Source organism: Solanum tuberosum, unplaced genomic scaffold (assembly GCF_000226075.1).
Source record: "Solanum tuberosum cultivar DM 1-3 516 R44 unplaced genomic scaffold, SolTub_3.0 scf00032, whole genome shotgun sequence".
Lineage (NCBI taxonomy): Eukaryota > Viridiplantae > Streptophyta > Magnoliopsida > Solanales > Solanaceae > Solanum > Solanum tuberosum.
The window spans coordinates 107,125-125,577 of NW_006238958.1; the positions used below are offsets into that span (position 1 = coordinate 107,125).

Sequence of the window (18,453 nt, forward strand, 5' to 3'; positions counted from 1 at the left end):
ATATTATTATTAATTTTCAATAACTATGTCTTCTTCTGAAAAACACTTTTCAATCAGTAACACTAACAAAGCATCGAAATATAATTTCATTGCAAAATTACTTTTATCATACCAAACACATATAATAACATTAGATTTTCCCGTAATATCATTCTATTTTCCCGTAATATGAAATGCAAAAATGCTAAGTTTGTCAACTATTGCCAGCAAGCTGCAATATTTATATTACTATATTTTTTTATTTTTAGATAGATATATAAAAGGTCGTCAATTAGCCATCTGAAAAAAGGTTTTACGTTGAAAAAATCATACTATATGTATCCAGCCGTGCATTGAAGAATTCCTTGCTGCCCAATACCATAAATTTGGTCCTATGAAAGTGACTATAATGTATATTAGCAAGAAAGAGGGTGTGTTCGGTAGGAAGGAAAATGTTTTGAAAAATATGTTATTCTAAAAGTATTTGCTTATAATTTAAACAAATATTATGATAGATACTAGGTTGGATTATGGGGTTGTGGATATGGAGGCTAAGGAGGGTGAGCCGTGAAGCTGAATATAAGATGTGTTGGAGCCTACCTGATGGAGGAGACACATTAATTAATTAATATAAAATGTCAGTTGCGGAACTCATTTTTTCTATTTTTATTAGGAAATTCATTTTCCTCATGGTTAATAAACTTGTTTTTTAAATAAAATATTTTTCAATTTTTTTAACCAAATGAACGTGAGAAAAAATGGAAAATATTTTTCCAAAAAATGTTATGTTTTATCCTAAGTTGATCGTTGAATTATGTGAACTGACTCATGAAAATTTATCCAAAAAAAATGTTATGTTTTCTCCCTACAATATTCTTCTTCTTATTGTTTTATTATTTCATACACTCCTTTGTCCTAATTATGTGACACTTTTCGTTTTACGAGAATTAGAGTAGTCAGGTAAATAGTTTGGGATGTGGGTTCAATCAGATAAATATATTGAGTTAGGTTTAATTTGGATAAATGTTTTGCCTAATATAGAGCCGTCAAAATGGGCTTAGCCCATAGGCCAGCCCGACCCAATCCGTTATTGGGGTAGGGTTGTGATAGAATTTTTCAAGCCCATTTAAAACTAGGGCTTATAAGCCCGATCCATATAAGCCCTTGGCCCTTGAGACTTGATTGGGGCCGGGCCGGGGTCAGCCCATTGACCAAAACTTTTTATTTAAGGGTAACTTACAATAATCTCACTAGTATATAATCTAATTACCTAAATACACACTATGTTGTAATATTATGAATCTTACCAAAATTTGGTACGTTAATACATGTATCTCGGAATATATGGACTCAAAACTAGATTAATTTGTTCTAGATACACTCTATCCAAGTAGATTTGCATGTATTTAGGATACAGACAAATCTCCCGCCCTCACTTCATTCACATCTTACTTGTCACTCTTTTATCTCGATGCGTATCTGGTATGTGAGATTCATGCTAATTACATTAGATTTTTTGCTAGTGTTATTGAAACAACACCATTGTTTGTCATATTTGATTTGAAAATCTTCTCATTTTCTTTATGTTATAGAATTATAAGTTTGAAAAGAAAAAAAATGAAAAAAGGAAAAAAGAAGGGCTAGCTCGCCCCAGCCCTCGGCCCTTCTAGGGTTGGGTTGAGAATTTTCAGGCCCTTCCAAATGAAGGGCCGTCCCGCCCTAGCCCTTCAAATTCCTTGGCTCTCGAGGCTTGAGCCGGGTGGGGCTGGGCCGACCCTTTTTGATAGCTCTAATGAGAATCAAATAGTTTAAGTTTGATCGGCAATTTAAGCATGAAATCTTCAAATTTTTTTAAATGAAATTTATATATTTATAAACTACATAAAAACTACTATAAGTTACAATAATCGACAATTCAAAATATTAAAAAAATGTATGAAAAACTTATGGTAAAAAATAAACTTGTTTAAATCTAGAAATCCGAAATACATAAATTGGGATGAAGGGAGTTGTATTTTTTAAAATGTAAGATATTATTCCCGCCAAAATTAGACCCACACAATAGCAACCACCAAAGAAACACCTCTTTGGGGGGAAAAAGGTGGCAGAGAAATATCCATTTCTCCCCAAATTTCTCTCAAAATCATGAGCTCCGTTCAATCCTCTTTCAAAGGAGAAAAAAAAGAAACACCATTTTCTTAGTTTTTTTTTCAACAATCTTCCTCTTTCTCCTGTATAATTTTTCTCTTTTCCAGTAATTTTTTTTGACGAATAGTGTTGTATTTTTTACGCCATGAGAAAATTGTGCCCTAATTTGGACAAAGAAGATGGATTGGATACAGTTTTGGAGGTTCCTCTTCCAGAAGAAATGTTTAGCAAAACCGGTGGCTGCAGTGCAGCAATCAGGTGGAAGAATATGCTAAATCTAATGCGAGCTGATAAATTGCCTGATCGATCGAAGGCGGTTGCCTCTGGAAATAATGATCAATTTATGTTCTTGTTGAAAATTGTTGGATCTGCTCTTATACCTTTTCAGGTTCAATTGGATCATGCTATTAGCTTGCCTGTTAGAGATGGTTGCATTGTGAGTTGCTCTGTACATCTCTCCTTCCTGTTTATTGTTTTTGGGATAAAATATAATAATAATAACAATAATAAGAAATAAAAAAACAGCTCAGAAACGTTGTGTTCACTCAAGGTTCGGGGAAGGGGTGTGATGTAGGAAGCCTATTTGATGTAAATATTAGTGATTTCACATTTAGAACCCGTGACTTATAAGTCACTGCTATGTTGTGTAGTGCTATTCATTTCACAGTATTTCGTTGTTGTTATTGCTTTCATTTCCATGTTCCCTTTTTCAAACTTCGGTCTGAAACAATATCTATCTCTACGATAGGGGTAAGGTCTAGGTATTGTACTCTTCTCAGACCACACGTGTGGAATCATATTGGGTATATTGTTGTTATTGATCTATAGGTTATACTGAGACAATTTTATCATTGCTTCAAAGTTCGCCTTCTTTTGGGATATTTTTATTGGACAAAACAATATTTTCTTAAATGGGTAACATAATTGACAAAGTTTGAATATTCTTGAATTTGATTTCTGAATAATAAGAATGCTAATGTACTTTTTTTATCAATCAATCAATCAATCAATCACCTCTGCATCATATTTTATCATATTAATCAGGTCGATTTTATGAATTCGCTCTCTATATATTTGGCTCTATTCCGAATGTAGTAGCTGCTTTGGTGGGTAAGGGCATGGCTGCATGAAGGCAAAGGGGTTCAATTGAATCTCTTTTGCCGGGAAATTATATTGTGCAAGTATATATCCTAGGATCTATGTCTGCTCTGATGTCCTGTTGAAAGTGTGTGATCATTTCATTTAAAAGCTTAAGTGGTTAGAGAGAGCAACATTTTTATTTACTTAATTATATTTTGAACAGTTACAGTGAAAAACAGAAGATAAATGATGTATCAAATGTCACAATTTCTTAACTGATAGATTTTGCTGAAATTTCTCAAACAATAAACATGCTGAAACCCTTCTCTAATGTTGTGGTCATCAGAAAGCTTCTTCTGCAAAATACATAGTACAACAATATCTAGCAGCTAGCGGAGGGCAGGCTGCATTAAATTCAATCAATAGCATGTACGCGGTGGGGCAATTGCAGATGGCAATGTCAGACATACAGCAAAGTGGTAACCAGATGAACTCCAAACGGACATGTGAGGACGGAGGATTTGTTCTTTGGCAAAAGAATCCTGATCTGTGGTTCCTAGAATTTGTCGTATCCGATTGCAAGGTCAGTGCTGGTAGTAATGGTACAGTAGCTTGGAGTCACTCTTCCACCAATTCTAATGCTTCAAAAGGTCCTCCAAGACCACTCAGGAGGTTCTTTCAGGTACCCCTTTCGCTTCAGTAGTTCTTTAGGTCTGAGTGACATGATTTTTAAGATTAGTTATATGTATCGACAGTATAATTAGTATAACTTGTATAGATAATAACCATTTTTACTACGTATCATGGAGATTTACATGTAAGCTATGTTGCTCGAGTCCTCCATAAATGCCTCTGCTCCCATGTCGGATCTTCCAAAAGCATTTTTGGAGTATATGAGCAACAAACATAACCTGTAATTACCATGTGAACTGATTGTGTAAATACCTTTTAGACCGTCGAGGCATAGAGCATAAAGTCTATTGTAACATACTTCTTATTTTTGAGTTGCAAGTCACACTCTTTCCTTTATGTGCTTTATGAAATCATCCAACAACTACATAGTTAAGTATACCAGTACTGCTGCCTGCACAAGCTAGAAAGCTTATCAATGTTGATAAAACTCAGATTCCTTCATTGTGTTATTTATGAACTCGTCTTTGATCAACAGGGACTAGACCCCAGATCAACAGCCAATTTATTTCTGAATGCTGTTTGTATTGGAGAAAAGAAAATCAAGGATGAAGGATGCTTTATACTAAAACTTGAGACTAGCAAAGACATGTTGAAGGCACAAAGCACAGCCAACACAGAAGTTGTTCATCACACCATATGGGGCTACTTCAGCCAACGCTTGGGAGTTCTCATCCAATTTGAGGACACAAAACTAGTAAGATTGAAGTCAGCGAAAGACAACAATGACAGTATTTTTTGGGAAACAAGCATGGAATCAACACTTAAAGATTATAGGTACATTGAAGGTATCAACATAGCACATAGTGGGAGAACTGCAGCAACAATTTATAGATATGGAAAGAACATAGACTATAGAGCAAAAGTTGAGGAAACATGGAAGATTGAAGAGATTGATTTTAACATTAGTGGTTTGTCAATGGACTGTTTTTTGCCTCCTGCTGATGTAAACAAGGAAAATGAACAAGAATGGGATTCTAGAGCCTCTTTAGCTGAAAATAGAACTGTATGCTAATGTGAAAATGTTCTTGTATATAAGATAGATAGGCTGTTAGCTCTTGTTCTTATTTCCTAAATATTGGATATTTTGATCACAAAAGAGTTCTTTCGTCTCAAAATCCAAGTAATAAATAGTGAAAGTTCTCAAACTTGGGTTTGATGAATTTAATTAGATCAATTAACTATGATATGCATATATAATACTTAGATGAAAATAAAAATAGTACAACATATTTCAAAACTAAGAATGGTAGTGTTCAAATCTATAACTAGATCTAATTCTCCCATCGATGAAAGTTTTATATCCCAATCTTCGGCATATCTTTAACATGATCTTGTTCATCAGGGCAAATCGATACACGATTACAACAAAGGTCCGTTGGTGCAAGACAACCACCTTTATTAAGCACGACGACAGTGACATCAGGATTTGTACTTTCTATTATGGTTTGAGCTTTCACGACATCAACTCCGACCAACTCTGGCCATTCACGTTGATTTGAGAATCCAAAATGTTTGCACTGATTTCCAGTACAAGTGCATGATTGACAAGGAGGGTATGGTGTTTTGGATTGGATTATGACCATATATTGGGAAAATATTAGAAAGCCAAGAAGAAAATGTGATATTGTTATCATGATGAATTGTGATGTGCAAATGAAGGGACTTCACATTTTATAGGGCCATAAAACAATGGTGATAGGCTTTTTATGGAAACTTGATACATGCAATGTAATCTGGTCAATAATAATAAGAAGGATAGTGATTTTTGGACATACATTTAACTTTCATGTGGCAATACATTTTGAAATAAATATTGAAAATAACTTTTGATACTTGATTTTTTGTCTGCTTTGATGTGTGTTTTATAAAATATACGTAGATGATGATAGTTTAAATAAAAATATGAGAACAAAATATAGTTGAAAATGATAGTTAGATGTGTTTTTGACTATTTCTCAGGAGAACAACGATTAAATTGATTTGATTTTGATTTAGAACCTATCCAAATCGACCCGTGAATACCCATATAACAAAAAGATAAAATACATAAATATGACTCTTAACTTGGCTCCATCTGACAACTATGACCTTTAACTTTAGATGTGCACAAGTAAGAACTTAAACTTGTATAAAATTGAACAAGTAGACACATTCGTCCTACATGACACCCTATATAGCAAATTTTACGTCCTATGTATATTATGCCATGTAGGACACGTGCGTCTACTTATTCAATTTTGTACAAGTTTAAGTGTCTACTTGTGTACACTCAAAGTTGGAGGGAATAGTTGTCCGTTAAAGTCAAGTTAATGGTCATGTTTATGTATTATGCCTAACAAAAAAACAATATTGGGGTATTTTGGTAACAAAAAATAATTAAGGATTCACATGTATTTTCTTAAAACTACAGGGGCAAAAGTGGACATTTACCAGTTTTCTCTGCCAAACGCCGCATACTCCAAACCCTAGCACTGTATAAACCCCTATTTAAACAACATTTTCTCCAGTAATTCTTCAATCAATTTGCTTCTCTTCATCCATCGATTCTGCAAAAAATAGTTTCTTCAAACAATTTTCATGTGTGTTTGCTTATTTTTTTTATTTTTTTTTGTGTTTATAGCATCAAATTTACCCTCTTCTTGTACTAATTATGTGAACAAGGAGATAAAGCTGATGCATAAACTGATACGGTTGGCTTACCAGCTCATTGCATTCATATTCTTATTGCCTTCGTGCCAAATGGTCCTACCGAAATCCTCAACTTTTCAATTGTTTTTTTCTCTGAATCTGATTTTTTTTTGCATAATTCATACTTTTGCAGATGATGATTTACTGTAAGTACTGAATAATCATGTCGATTATATACTCCGCTTATTATCTGATGCTATTTTGTTTCTTTGATTCAGATCTACTGAATGTTAGTTGTTAATGTTTTTCTATTTTTTCATCGTTTGGCAAATGACGATTCACTGTAAATACTGAATAATCATGTCGATTATTTACTCCGCTTATTATCTGATGCCATTTTTTGTAGTTTCAGATCTAATGAATTTAAATTGTTTTTAAATTATCTTTCTGGGTTTTTTGGGAGGCAAATGATGTTTAAACAAAAATCTTATACTACACACTGAAATTTAATGAAGAAAAATTAACTCTCAATTAGTTTACTGATGCCTCTTAATTATTATATTTCTTAGTTTAATCTGTTTGATAGAAATTAATTTGTTGGCTTAATGATGAGATACAAGCAGACGGGCGGTCTGAACTGATGCCATGTTGATTGTCTGCACAACTTCCATTAATGGAATTTCTCTGAAAGTTAGTAGTTACTGTTAATTACAAATTAATTTGGTTTATTTATGTAATTCTTTAGTTTTATCTGGCTGCAATGATGATGTTGCTTAAATTATGTCTGGACATATGATAATCCATGATTAGCTAATTGCAAAATTCTGAGCAGCTTTGTTTCTAAGCACGAATTGTCTTGATGGTGGAATATCATTAACAATTTGTGATAAAACATTTTGAATGACATTTCAATTGTTGGAATCTATGTTATATATTATCTAATTACGAAAATACTTGGAATATCTGCAAGCAATAGTAAAATTTTGTTCATTCAAAAACATTTTATGTAACAAACTCAATATCAAGACCAACTCAATTCAAATTCAAACAACCGACAAATCTATTTCATTAACTCGTAATTGGAATTACAAAGGAATTTAAGAACTAAATGGAAATTGAAGAACACAAGTAGTAGAAAGGGGATGAGAAGTAGAACTCATAGAAAGGGAATGAGAGGACTAGATATATTTTTCAACAATTTGCATAAATCATTTCTTCTCATCCGCCATCCTTTTAGCTAGCTGTTAAATGGGCCTGGATCTCAAATCAGCTTTTGCAAAGGCCTTCTAATTTTGTTGCTTCTTCTCGACCCAATAACTAGTTGTGTGACATTTGTAAAGGTATTGGTATTGGGCTTAGGCTGGTTCATAACAATACTCCCGTCCTCAGTAGGAACCTTGTCCTCAAGGTTCGGGTAAGGAACAATGTTAGTAGCACGCTCCCTACCAAATGTAGTCAAGACAAACTGTTCAATGTTGGCAAAATATAAAATGTGATCTTGTATACTTTCTGCACAACCATCAACCATCCATTTGTTCTGCCTTTGTCCAGCCCTTAACTGGTTCTTCATTAACCGCTCCCAAATCTTGCACAAAAAAATTGCTGACATAATAAATTTGGAGATTTCCACCTTGAGTCCTTGACATCGTGTGAATGGAATTCTTTTACTGGAAAGCCATACTCATACTCCATAAAAATGTAACCAAGATAATCCTCAATAAATCTTTGTAGCTCAGTCCATGAATAAGTTGCAACTATACACACATAATTGAACTCAAACTTGAACCAGTAATTATGCTTGGCCTAAGCTTGTGCTCTGTCAACAGTAGGACCCAAACAAGCTGAAATATGAACCTTGCTTGCAAGAAATTACTCTCGACAAAGATGCTATCAGTGTAACAACGTTGAATCATTCGAGGAGTTAGGTGATAAAGTGAGGCAATCTGTCAGTCAGTTCTCTGCGGTGCAAGTTCTTCATCAAGATATAACTGCTGGCGAAATACGTCCATTGTCTTACCAGGTAACTTAGCAAATATATCATAAGCAAGATAAGGACCAGGACCAAAGCCTAGATAAGACAAAGTTGTCTTTGATATATGAACTACACCAAATATAGTCAACAAGAGCACATCATCTTTGTTGACAAGAATATCGGAAAACTGCTCTGAATATCGTGCGGCAAATGCCCCAAGCAACCCCTGCATTTTCTCCGCCCTACCAAACTCTCTCGATTTAGGCAACAAGATACCAGGAAGGCATTGCTCTTGTCCTTTACCAACCCAAATGCAAGAATTCCACAAGATTGACATAATTAACTTATTATGATCCAAGTTGTCTAAGGCGACACAAAATACATAGTTTCTTGTAACTCTAAGGAACATGGTAAGTGAACGAGAGCCAGGATCAAATGGAAACGCTAATCCAAATTGATCAGGTGGAAACAAATGCAAAGTTAAGATAAGTGAAGCATGACCAAGTCTACTAAAGTGATCAATTATACCTCTATTAATAAGTTGGTCATATCTACAAGTTGAAAGCATTTCAGACATCTCCTCCAAGCATCGGGTTATCCCAAGTTTATGTAGCATATTAAACATGGCAAAGTCACCGAAAGTAGAAAATGTAGAATCAATCCACAATGGAAGTATTCCCACAAATGCAGGAACTAGTTGTATTTTATTTTCAATGGTAAAAAGCTTTTCTTCTTCTTCTACTTCTTCTTCCTCATTCTTGTCTTCATTTCCAACATCAATAGCATAGTCATTTTCCTTAATAGTATATGTGGTAATCGTAAGCACCTTGCGTGATTCTAGAATAACATCCTTACACCCTACGGAAAATTCATCGAACACCTTGTGTGCCTCGTTGTTGTATACAAGTGGTTTACTAACGTGTTGTGGAATAGGAAACTCCGCCTCCTCTTTAGTTTCATCCGAAATCGAATGAAAAATCTTCTCTTTTGCTTGAGTGTCCAACATCTCAGCACTGTCACTTTTAATTAGCATTGTTGCATTCTCAACATCTACAACAATATCAGGTGTCTTATTTGACTTTTCATCGAACACCTGGTGGGCAGATTTCACTTTGTTGTAGTCCGATGGTACATTCCACGACTGAGGCGAGGGAAAGTTAGGGATAGTGCTCTATGATGAAATAGTTGCAGCCCATGCCTGATAATCATCCACTATGGTAAACTGCCGAAGAAAGGCGAATCAATTGTGAGGATCTTTTCGACTTTGAAAATGAATAAACAATTTATCTACGAAATGATCCCAACCCGTAAGTTGTTTGTTTCGGAAGAGCCAATGATACCATTTCAAAGCCTCGCCATCCAAATAGAATGAAGCCCAAGACAGTTTATGCTCCAATAATATGTCGTAGAAGATGAAATACTTCTCTGTCTGAATCACCCACTCTAGAGGATTGTCACCACTGAAGCGATCCATGTCAGGGGCTTGAGATAGGTCCACCATGGTAGATGGAATCAATGAAAACACCAATATAACAAACTCAATAACAAGATCAACTCAATTCAAATTCAAACAACCGACAAAGGAATTTAAGAACTAAATGGAAATTGAAAAACACAAGTAGCAGAAAGGGGATGAGAGGACTAGACATATTTTTCAACAATTTGCATAAACCATTTCTTCTCATCCGCCATCCTTTTAACTAGTTGTTAAATGGGCCTGGATCCCAAATCAGCCTTTGCAAAGGCCTTCAAATTTTGTTGCTTCTTCTCGACCCAATAACTAGTTGTGTCAGTGTGACATTCGTAAAGGTATCGGCATTGGGCTTAGGCTGGTTCATAACATTTTAATAGATAAATTTATGCTAATTCTAATCTCTATAGCAATTTTATGAGACCATAAAAAACTTTGCATTTCTAATTTGGATTGTAGTAAAGAATTTCTTGATCAAATGATGTTTATTTAATTAAACTTTGCTAAGTTGGATTGTAGTGCTCTTGAATCAAATCATTTACTTTCTTAAAAAAAACGATGTACAGTTAAAAATCAAGATTTCAAATTATGATTTTGCAAGATGAAATGTGAAAAAAATTTGAAATAGAATTGATAAAGTGACAGGTTTGCATGAGTTTTTATCAAGAAATTGCTTCTGATGATTTCTTTCAAGCTACAAATATTAAATATGATATTAAAAAAATGGCGAAAGAGAATGAAATCTTTCGAGCTCCAAGTATAAAATCTGATTTTATTAAATGGTGAAAGAGAATGAAATGGAAAGAAAGGGGGCTAATTTAGTCGATTGCGATTCAATTGGCTAAATTAGCCTCGTTTCTTCCCATTTCATTCTCTTTCATCATTTTTATATTTGGACATTATTATCATTATATTTGGAGTTTGGGAGGGAGACATTTGAAGCAATTTCTTGAGAACTCTTGTGATTAAATTCGATTCTATATTGTTTTCTTTGAATTTCATTTTGTATTGTTGGACATTTCAAAATAGTATAGTGAACAATTATTATTAAACAGATGAAGTATATTAAAAAAAGTTTCATGGGAACTATCTTTTGGCTTCTTTCCATAGAAAACAACTATACTAGTACTCCCCCGTCTCATTTTATATGTCATTTTTTTCTATTAATAGTTGAACCACAATACTTATCATTTTATAAAATTTATGCATAAATTATCATATTTTACCTATTATACCCTTGATAAAATAGTTAATTAATCTTGTCATTTATTAATAAAGTTACATCATTTCTTAATACAAAACAAAGTAAAAATGTGACATATAAAATGGGACGAAGAGAGTATTAGGGGCGAAGCTATGTGAAAGTAAGGGGTTCTAGTTGGACCCTTCTCACTAACAAAATTAAATTATCTATATAAAATTTAAATATAATAAAATTTAAATTTATTTGACTTTATCATTTGAATTTGTCTTTATATTTTGAACCTTGTTAATAAAAATGATACAAATTAATATCTTAAGATACTCGTAAAGTTTGACAAACCAAATGTGAAAAAGACCATTTTCCATGCAACTTGGTCAAAGCAGAAAGCAGCTAACACTAGTTGGCATGTTTGGTATTTGTAATTTGTAGCATTTTCCAAAATGGATTGCTTTCATCAGTATATTGTCAAAAATAAATTTTATAAGCAATTAAATATTTTAAGTATTATTTTTTAAAATGTAATTTGATTATATCGGCAAACTGAGTTAAGATAAAGTATTCCGACAACAATAATATATTTATAGTAACGTTTGAAAAAAAAAGAGTAAATGCAGATATACCTTATTTTTATCTTTATGAATAGAAAGGTTGGTTCGATAATCGATAGACATTTGTGTAGTAGTATTGTTATTTTTTAAATGACATTTTATGCTATATATATCCGTGTTGAACGTCAGAACGAGTATCGTATGAATATTACACAACTATTTTTTTACAAATATTTGTAAAATACAATTGAAAAAAAGAAAGAAAAAAAGTAAGCATACCAGCATCCACATTGCCAAGCAGCCCAAGCTCACCTAACAGTACCATCATTAATTATAATCCAAATTTAGCAATATTTTTTTCCTTTCGAGTACTTCATGTCCTTAATTACTTGTTCATTTTTCTTTTTTTAGCTATTTCTAATTACTTGTTCAGTTTGATAAATTTAGAAAAGACAAATTTTTTTACTTATTATACCCTCAATTAATTACTTTGAAAAAGTAGAACTTCTTGAAAAACTTAAATTTTTAATTCATTCACTTCATAATTAATAAGGGTAAAATGATAAACTCACTATTATCAATCATTATTTTCTTAATAGGTACTCCCTCCGTCCACAATTGTTTGGCAGGTATAATAAAAATAGATGTCCAAGATTAATTGTCAATTTAAACAATCAAGAAATAATTAGTCACTTTTTTTTCAATTCTGCCCTTAATGATAGTGTAGTTCAATTGAAAAGTTATGTGGACTTTTGATATTCTTGATATAGTAGGATTATATTAGTCAAATTACATCTTATATTAAATTTTCCTTGAGTGGTGTGCATAACCTTACCCTGACAAACAATTGTGGACGGAGGGAGTATATCAATTTAAAAATTGACAGGTAATTAGGAATAGAGGGAGAATTCAATATTAAAAACCTACTAATCTCATGTTAGATAGGCTTCTCTAAAAAGTAAAACGTTTCTATTAAGAAATCTTTCAACTTTCAAATCTTAGTGGTCAGTGGTTTGAGAACGAACCCTGACTCATGTTTCATGTTTAAAATTTATCGGAGACAAAGAATATTTGATAATTTTTCTCAATTGATATAGTTTTGATAGATAAAGTTATCTGATACCTGTTATTGATGGTAGATGACAAATATTCCATAAAATTAATTGAAATTAGCGAAAGCTGAACAATACCACCATCACTTGAAAAAAAACAAAAAAAAATTATAGTAACTACCCCACTTTACTTTTTGTTGACAATTTTAGCGGACAAATTAACTACATTAAAAATAAAGGTTCTTCCTTTTAAAAGTCATACTATACAAATAATTATATGAATTATTAAATTCTCTTCATATATATTTTTTTAAAAATAACAATAGTATAAATATGTGAATATTATTTTAAGTTACAAACTCAAGTCGTCCTAGATAACATTCTAAAAATAATTGGATGAATTGTTAAATTCTCTTCATATATATTAAAAAAAAATAACAATAATATAAATATGTAAATATTATTTTAAGTTACAAATTCAAGTCGTCCTAGATAACATTCTAAAAATAATTATATGAATTGTTAAATTCCCTTCATATATATTAAAAAAATTTACAATAATATAACATGTAAATATTATTTTAAAATCGTCCTAGATAACATTCTAATTTTAGAGTGCAATAAATTCCTAATTTCGTCAACACGTTAAACGGTTCCCAAAGGATGAATGTTAGGTGACCCACCAAAGTGTTGAAAGCACACACAAAGGCATTGACGGCATAAAAAGTCAATTATATTCAATAAACCCCACATGCCATGTTTTATTATGTATTAAAAATTATGGATCGTGATAAATATTTATATATTATTTAAGATGTATGATTATAATTTTTAAAATTTATGAAATATAGTTATATTTTAGATTTTATATAACAAATGTACTATACACATGCGTATTGATACAAATTACAATATACATTAATAGAGCCTTTTTACGTGTTTTTAGTTGATATAATATGCATTTGATATTGTCCGTATATAATACGTGATGATACAATTAATAGTTGATATTCATCGCCTTAATATAATTCTTTCACTAATATAGTAAGCACTAATACAACTAACAGTTAATGTTCACCCTCTGATATACCTGATATATGTTATTGATACACATATGTGGTGATACAATATGCATTGATAGAGATTTTAACGTATTTTTAGTTGATATAATATATGTTGATATGATTGATATTTGCCACTTTATATAGTTGATACCATGTATATATATTTCTTTTGTTGAATTAAGAATTAATACTCACCGACTGAATACAACTCTTTTGCTAATATATACGCACTACTTCAACTAATAATTGATACTCTTCCCATGATATAGCTAAAACGATCAATACTCATTGCTTAAATGCAAACTCTTAATACTTTATGCTAATAGTTGATACTGGCCATCTAATATAACTAATACTCATCATCTAAACATACCTCTTTCAATAATATAACTTATATCCATATGATAACATCTCTTTCATCCAATATAATTATTATAATTATATTTCGTATGATTACATTCTAAACTATAGTTATTTACAAAAGATTTCTCTATTATTATCCTTCAAAATTCATATAGCTATTATAGTGAAGCAAAAAAAGAGTATATATATATATTTTTTTATTATTATTATTATTTTTATTTTCTTGCATAGAGTGAGAACACTAATTTGTTAATGGCAGTGTCCCACTCTTTACTCTTGTCGGTGGTTCACTTCACCTCATCTCATTTTTCTCATTCACTTCACTTCCACACAATTCCTTAAAACTTTTTTTTTATTAAAAAACATCACCTCTATTTAATCCACTCATCATCTTCTTGATTCTTCAAAAAAAGAAAAAAAAAATTCTTACTCTCATTCTGCTAATAAAGATCTTATCTTTTTCTGAATTGGGTCAAAGAAAAGTCATGAGAATATACCAAGAAATGAAAGATGAAGAAGCTCAATCAAGAATTAGTACAAATACAGTAACAACAGTTTCCTCAGTTTCAGTAGTAGCAACACCAGCAGCAGCAACATCAACTGTAAAAAAAGATCAAGGATTTAGTGGGGTTTTTGGTAAAGGTAAATACAAATTGTGGGTATTGGCTGCAATTCTTTTGCTAGCTTTTTGGTCTATGTTCACTGGTTCACTTACTCTTAGTCTCAACTGGTCTACTTCAAATCTCAGCCGTTTATCTCATGCTTCTGATTTCACGATCCATGAAGATCTTGATATTCTGGTAATGTTTCTTGATCCTTTTTGTTTGATGGGTTAGTTTGGTTAAAGGCAAAATCTTGAGTAATTATGAAAAAGATTTGATTTTTGCTACATGGGTCAGTTTGCTAAAAGGCAAATCATGAGTAATTATGAAAAAGATTAAATTTTTGCTACATAGGTCAGTTTGCTAAATGGCAAATGTTAAGTAATTAAGAAAAAAATTTGATTGTTGCTACATGGGTCATTTTGCTAAGAGACAAAATCATAAGTTACTAAGAAAAAGATTAAATTTTTGCTACATGGGTTATTTTGCTAAAAGGCAATACATAAGTAATTAAGAAAAAGATTTGTTTTTTTGCTAGATGGATCATTCTGCTAAAAGGCTAATCATAAAGAAAAATGATTTGCTTTTTTTTTTGGCTACATGGGTTATTTACTAAAAGGCAAATCATAAAGAAAAAAGATTAGATTTTTGCTGGATATAGTTAGTAGTATATTTAGCAGACTCAGCTTGTTTGGTAATTGAAATTAGTTGATTATTGGTAGTATTAGGAGTACATTTCAGGTCAATTCACCTCAAAAAAGTGCCTTTTTTTTTTCTTTGCTTTTGTCTAATTTTTTCTTCCTTTTCAATTTTGCTTTTCCTCTTCTTTTTTCTTCCAACTTTAGATGATGATGGATTTTCTTTGATGTGGAAGTCTTTGATATCTTCAAATTGAATCATTTTGTGTGTTGAAGTGTTAAACTTGACTTGTTTCTTGGGTAGGTTATTCACTACATGGAAAGAAGAATTGATTTTTGCTAGATGTAGTACTAGTATTAGGCTGATTCACTTAGTTTTGTATTGAAAAGTAGCCAAGTATAGGAGTGCATTTCAGATAAAAAGTTCTTTTCTTTTTTGCTTTTACACTTTCTAATCTTCTTTGTGTACTTTAAATAGTGGTTTTCTTTTGTGGGGTTTTTGATTTCCTGATGTTTCACCATTTCATGTGTTAAAATGTCGAATTGATTTTTTTAATATTAAAGCAAATCGTACATTTTTGCTAGATGTAGTAGTAGTATAGTAATGCTCATTTAACTAGTTTGAGTTTGAGATTAAGTTGATTGGATCAAGTATGAGTACATTTAACACCATTTGGTGTGTTAAAATGCTGAATTTGTCTTCTGATTTGTAGGTATTGGAGGAAAGAGAGAAAATGGTGAAACATATGTGGGATGTGTACACACAGAATAGCAGGATCAGGTTGCCTAAGTTCTGGCAAGACGCTTTCCAAGCAGCGTACCTAGATTTGACGAGTGATTCACCAGCTACCCGAGACACTGCTGTGTCGGAGATTGCCAAGATGTCCCTCCGTTCCACTTCCACTTATGAATCACCTTCCAACAAGAAATCAGAACCAAGGTAAATTTTTCCAGTGAGACTTGTTTTGTTGTATATATAACAATCAACTACGTCTCAGTTCCAAACTAGTCGAAATCAGGCTATATGAAATATGAATTCTTGATATACTTTCTGCTCAAAGTTCTAACAGTAAATTAGGGGATGAGGATTAATAATGGGATTAGCTTAGCATGCAACTTAATCTTGAGGGGCAACCCAAAGGGTGTGGTCTAGTGGTCAATGAAATAGATTGAGAACTATGAAGCCTAAGGTTCATATTCCAACGGAAGCAAAACTCTAGGTGATCTCTTCATTTCTCTCCAAGCCTCAGTGGATAGAGTTATGTGATGCATGTGCCGGTGAGGTAGCAGATACCCAATCTGGTCCGGATACCACACTTATTAAAAAAAAGTAGTTCAAACTTCAAAGGTCAAAACTGAGGAATTCTAACAAAACTTCTTTACTGCTTTTTAGTGTATGGGATGATGATTTTTTATGGGGTTCTCTGTCTTGAAGGAGTAACTTTATAAGTGTGAAAGGGTAGTTCAAAGTTTTCCTAAAATAGGTTGAAACTGAATCTGGAGAGTATTTGCTTCTAACAAGCAACTCTTTACTGTCCTATATCACATGGGGTGGTTATTTTTGTGGGGCAACCTAAAAGATGTACTAGTCCAAAGTTTTCTTTAAATTCCTAAGAAGATTTGAAACGAAATAAGTCTGAGATCATCTCATCTAAAAGTTGAAGAACGTCTTTTTTATAGTGTGTATAACCTAAAATGCAAAAGGGTAGTTCACAGTATTCCTAAAATTCCAAAGATTTGAAAATGAATCTACACTAGAATTTGTTGAAGTGAGAGACTATCTCATCAAATAGGTCGTTTGATAAAGGATATGATAGTGAGATTCCAACCACTACCTGCTTTGATATCATGTTGAAGTGTATAATCATCTCATCCAAAAGTTTGAACCATTAAAGAGCACACATTTATTTATTTAATTATATTCTCAACAAAATTTACGTCTAACGAACTATTGTTGGATCTGGTTGGTTATGAATATGAACAGAGAAGCAGAGAAAGAAAAAGGATCGAAAAGTCCGGCGAAGACGACAACTACAAAGAAACAGAAATGATGATGAGGGCAATGGTTGTGTTTTGAATTAAGATGGAAGGTAGATGCAACAAAGTTGTGGTTGAACTCATTCTTCTTGGTAGTCAAAGTTCTTAACTTGTATTTATACAACTACTACTAGAGCTTTATTTAGATATATATCATAAGATCAAAATTTAGTGAAGGCAAAGGTCTTCCTTTTGATTGTTCCCACTTTATAATATGCCATTTCAAAGCCAGTTGGTTAATTATGTCGTTAACTTAAATCTGTTTTTCTTATTTGGTTGATCCAAATCATGTAGTAATTCTCTTCATCTTATAGTACTCAAATCACTTATTTTTATTACTTCTGCTTTATTACCCCCACCCCCAAACAAAAACTGTGAAGCAACAATTGAAAGATATCCTATGGACCAGAGCTACTTGAATACCATGAGTGCTATTATAGATCATGGCCACGATAATTTGATCTCATCTTTGATTGAACTGAAATGACACTTCATTATTCAAAGAATAGGGCAAAGTTGAGGACCAAAATGTAGTCCCTCCGGGGACTTCCGATAAGCATGGTTCCTGTGCAAGGATGGCAAGCACAGATGGGTAAGCACATCTACTCTTGACAACAAATGCAAAGTTGGGAAAATAGTGCATTTTCATCGCGAAAGATCTAATTAAGCCACAGGTTTCCTTGCAACTTCATCGTGATCAAGCAAACGTAAGCACATCATGCAAAGTTTTCCGAAAGCAGAATTGAAACCCTCAACTAAGTGACTTCGTAACCTCAAACCTACTTTTTTGCTTACTGGGAAAAGAGAACACTTTCATCGTGAAAGATTTAATTTCAATTTAGCAACAGGTTAACTTCCAACTTCACCATATAGAAGAACCATCGCGAAAAAACACACCAAAAGTCATTTCTGGTACTAGTGCAGAAAACACAGTGACTCTTTGGTCAACAACGATATCACGAATCTTGTTATTG

The 18,453-nt window shown here is 32.5% G+C and overlaps 2 protein-coding genes and 1 long non-coding RNA gene across 3 annotated transcripts; 2 read left to right on the forward strand and 1 right to left on the reverse strand.

Moving 5' to 3' along the window:
* The first annotated feature begins 2,057 nt into the window (after nt 1–2,057).
* On the forward strand, nt 2,058–5,124 carry LOC102585210 (uncharacterized). The gene is made up of 3 exons (XM_006341861.2): nt 2,058–2,563; nt 3,554–3,889; nt 4,376–5,124. Exons 1-3 carry the CDS (start codon nt 2,273–2,275, stop codon nt 4,910–4,912), a joined length of 1,164 nt encoding a protein of 387 aa, XP_006341923.1. The 5' UTR covers nt 2,058–2,272; the 3' UTR covers nt 4,913–5,124.
* Nucleotides 3,863–7,489, reverse strand: LOC107059667 (uncharacterized). Its single transcript, XR_001472810.1, has 3 exons — nt 6,331–7,489; nt 4,153–4,291; nt 3,863–3,920 (listed from the first exon to the last, which is right to left on the reverse strand). It is a non-coding gene; the product is annotated as an uncharacterized lncRNA (long non-coding RNA).
* Nucleotides 7,490–14,511: 7,022 nt separating this feature from the next.
* LOC102585551 (uncharacterized) lies at nt 14,512–17,790 on the forward strand. Its single transcript, XM_006341862.2, has 3 exons — nt 14,512–15,002; nt 16,156–16,382; nt 17,427–17,790. The coding sequence occupies exons 1-3, from the start codon at nt 14,688–14,690 to the stop codon at nt 17,491–17,493; spliced, it is 609 nt and encodes a 202-aa protein (XP_006341924.1). The 5' UTR covers nt 14,512–14,687; the 3' UTR covers nt 17,494–17,790.
* Nucleotides 17,791–18,453: the final 663 nt, after the last annotated feature.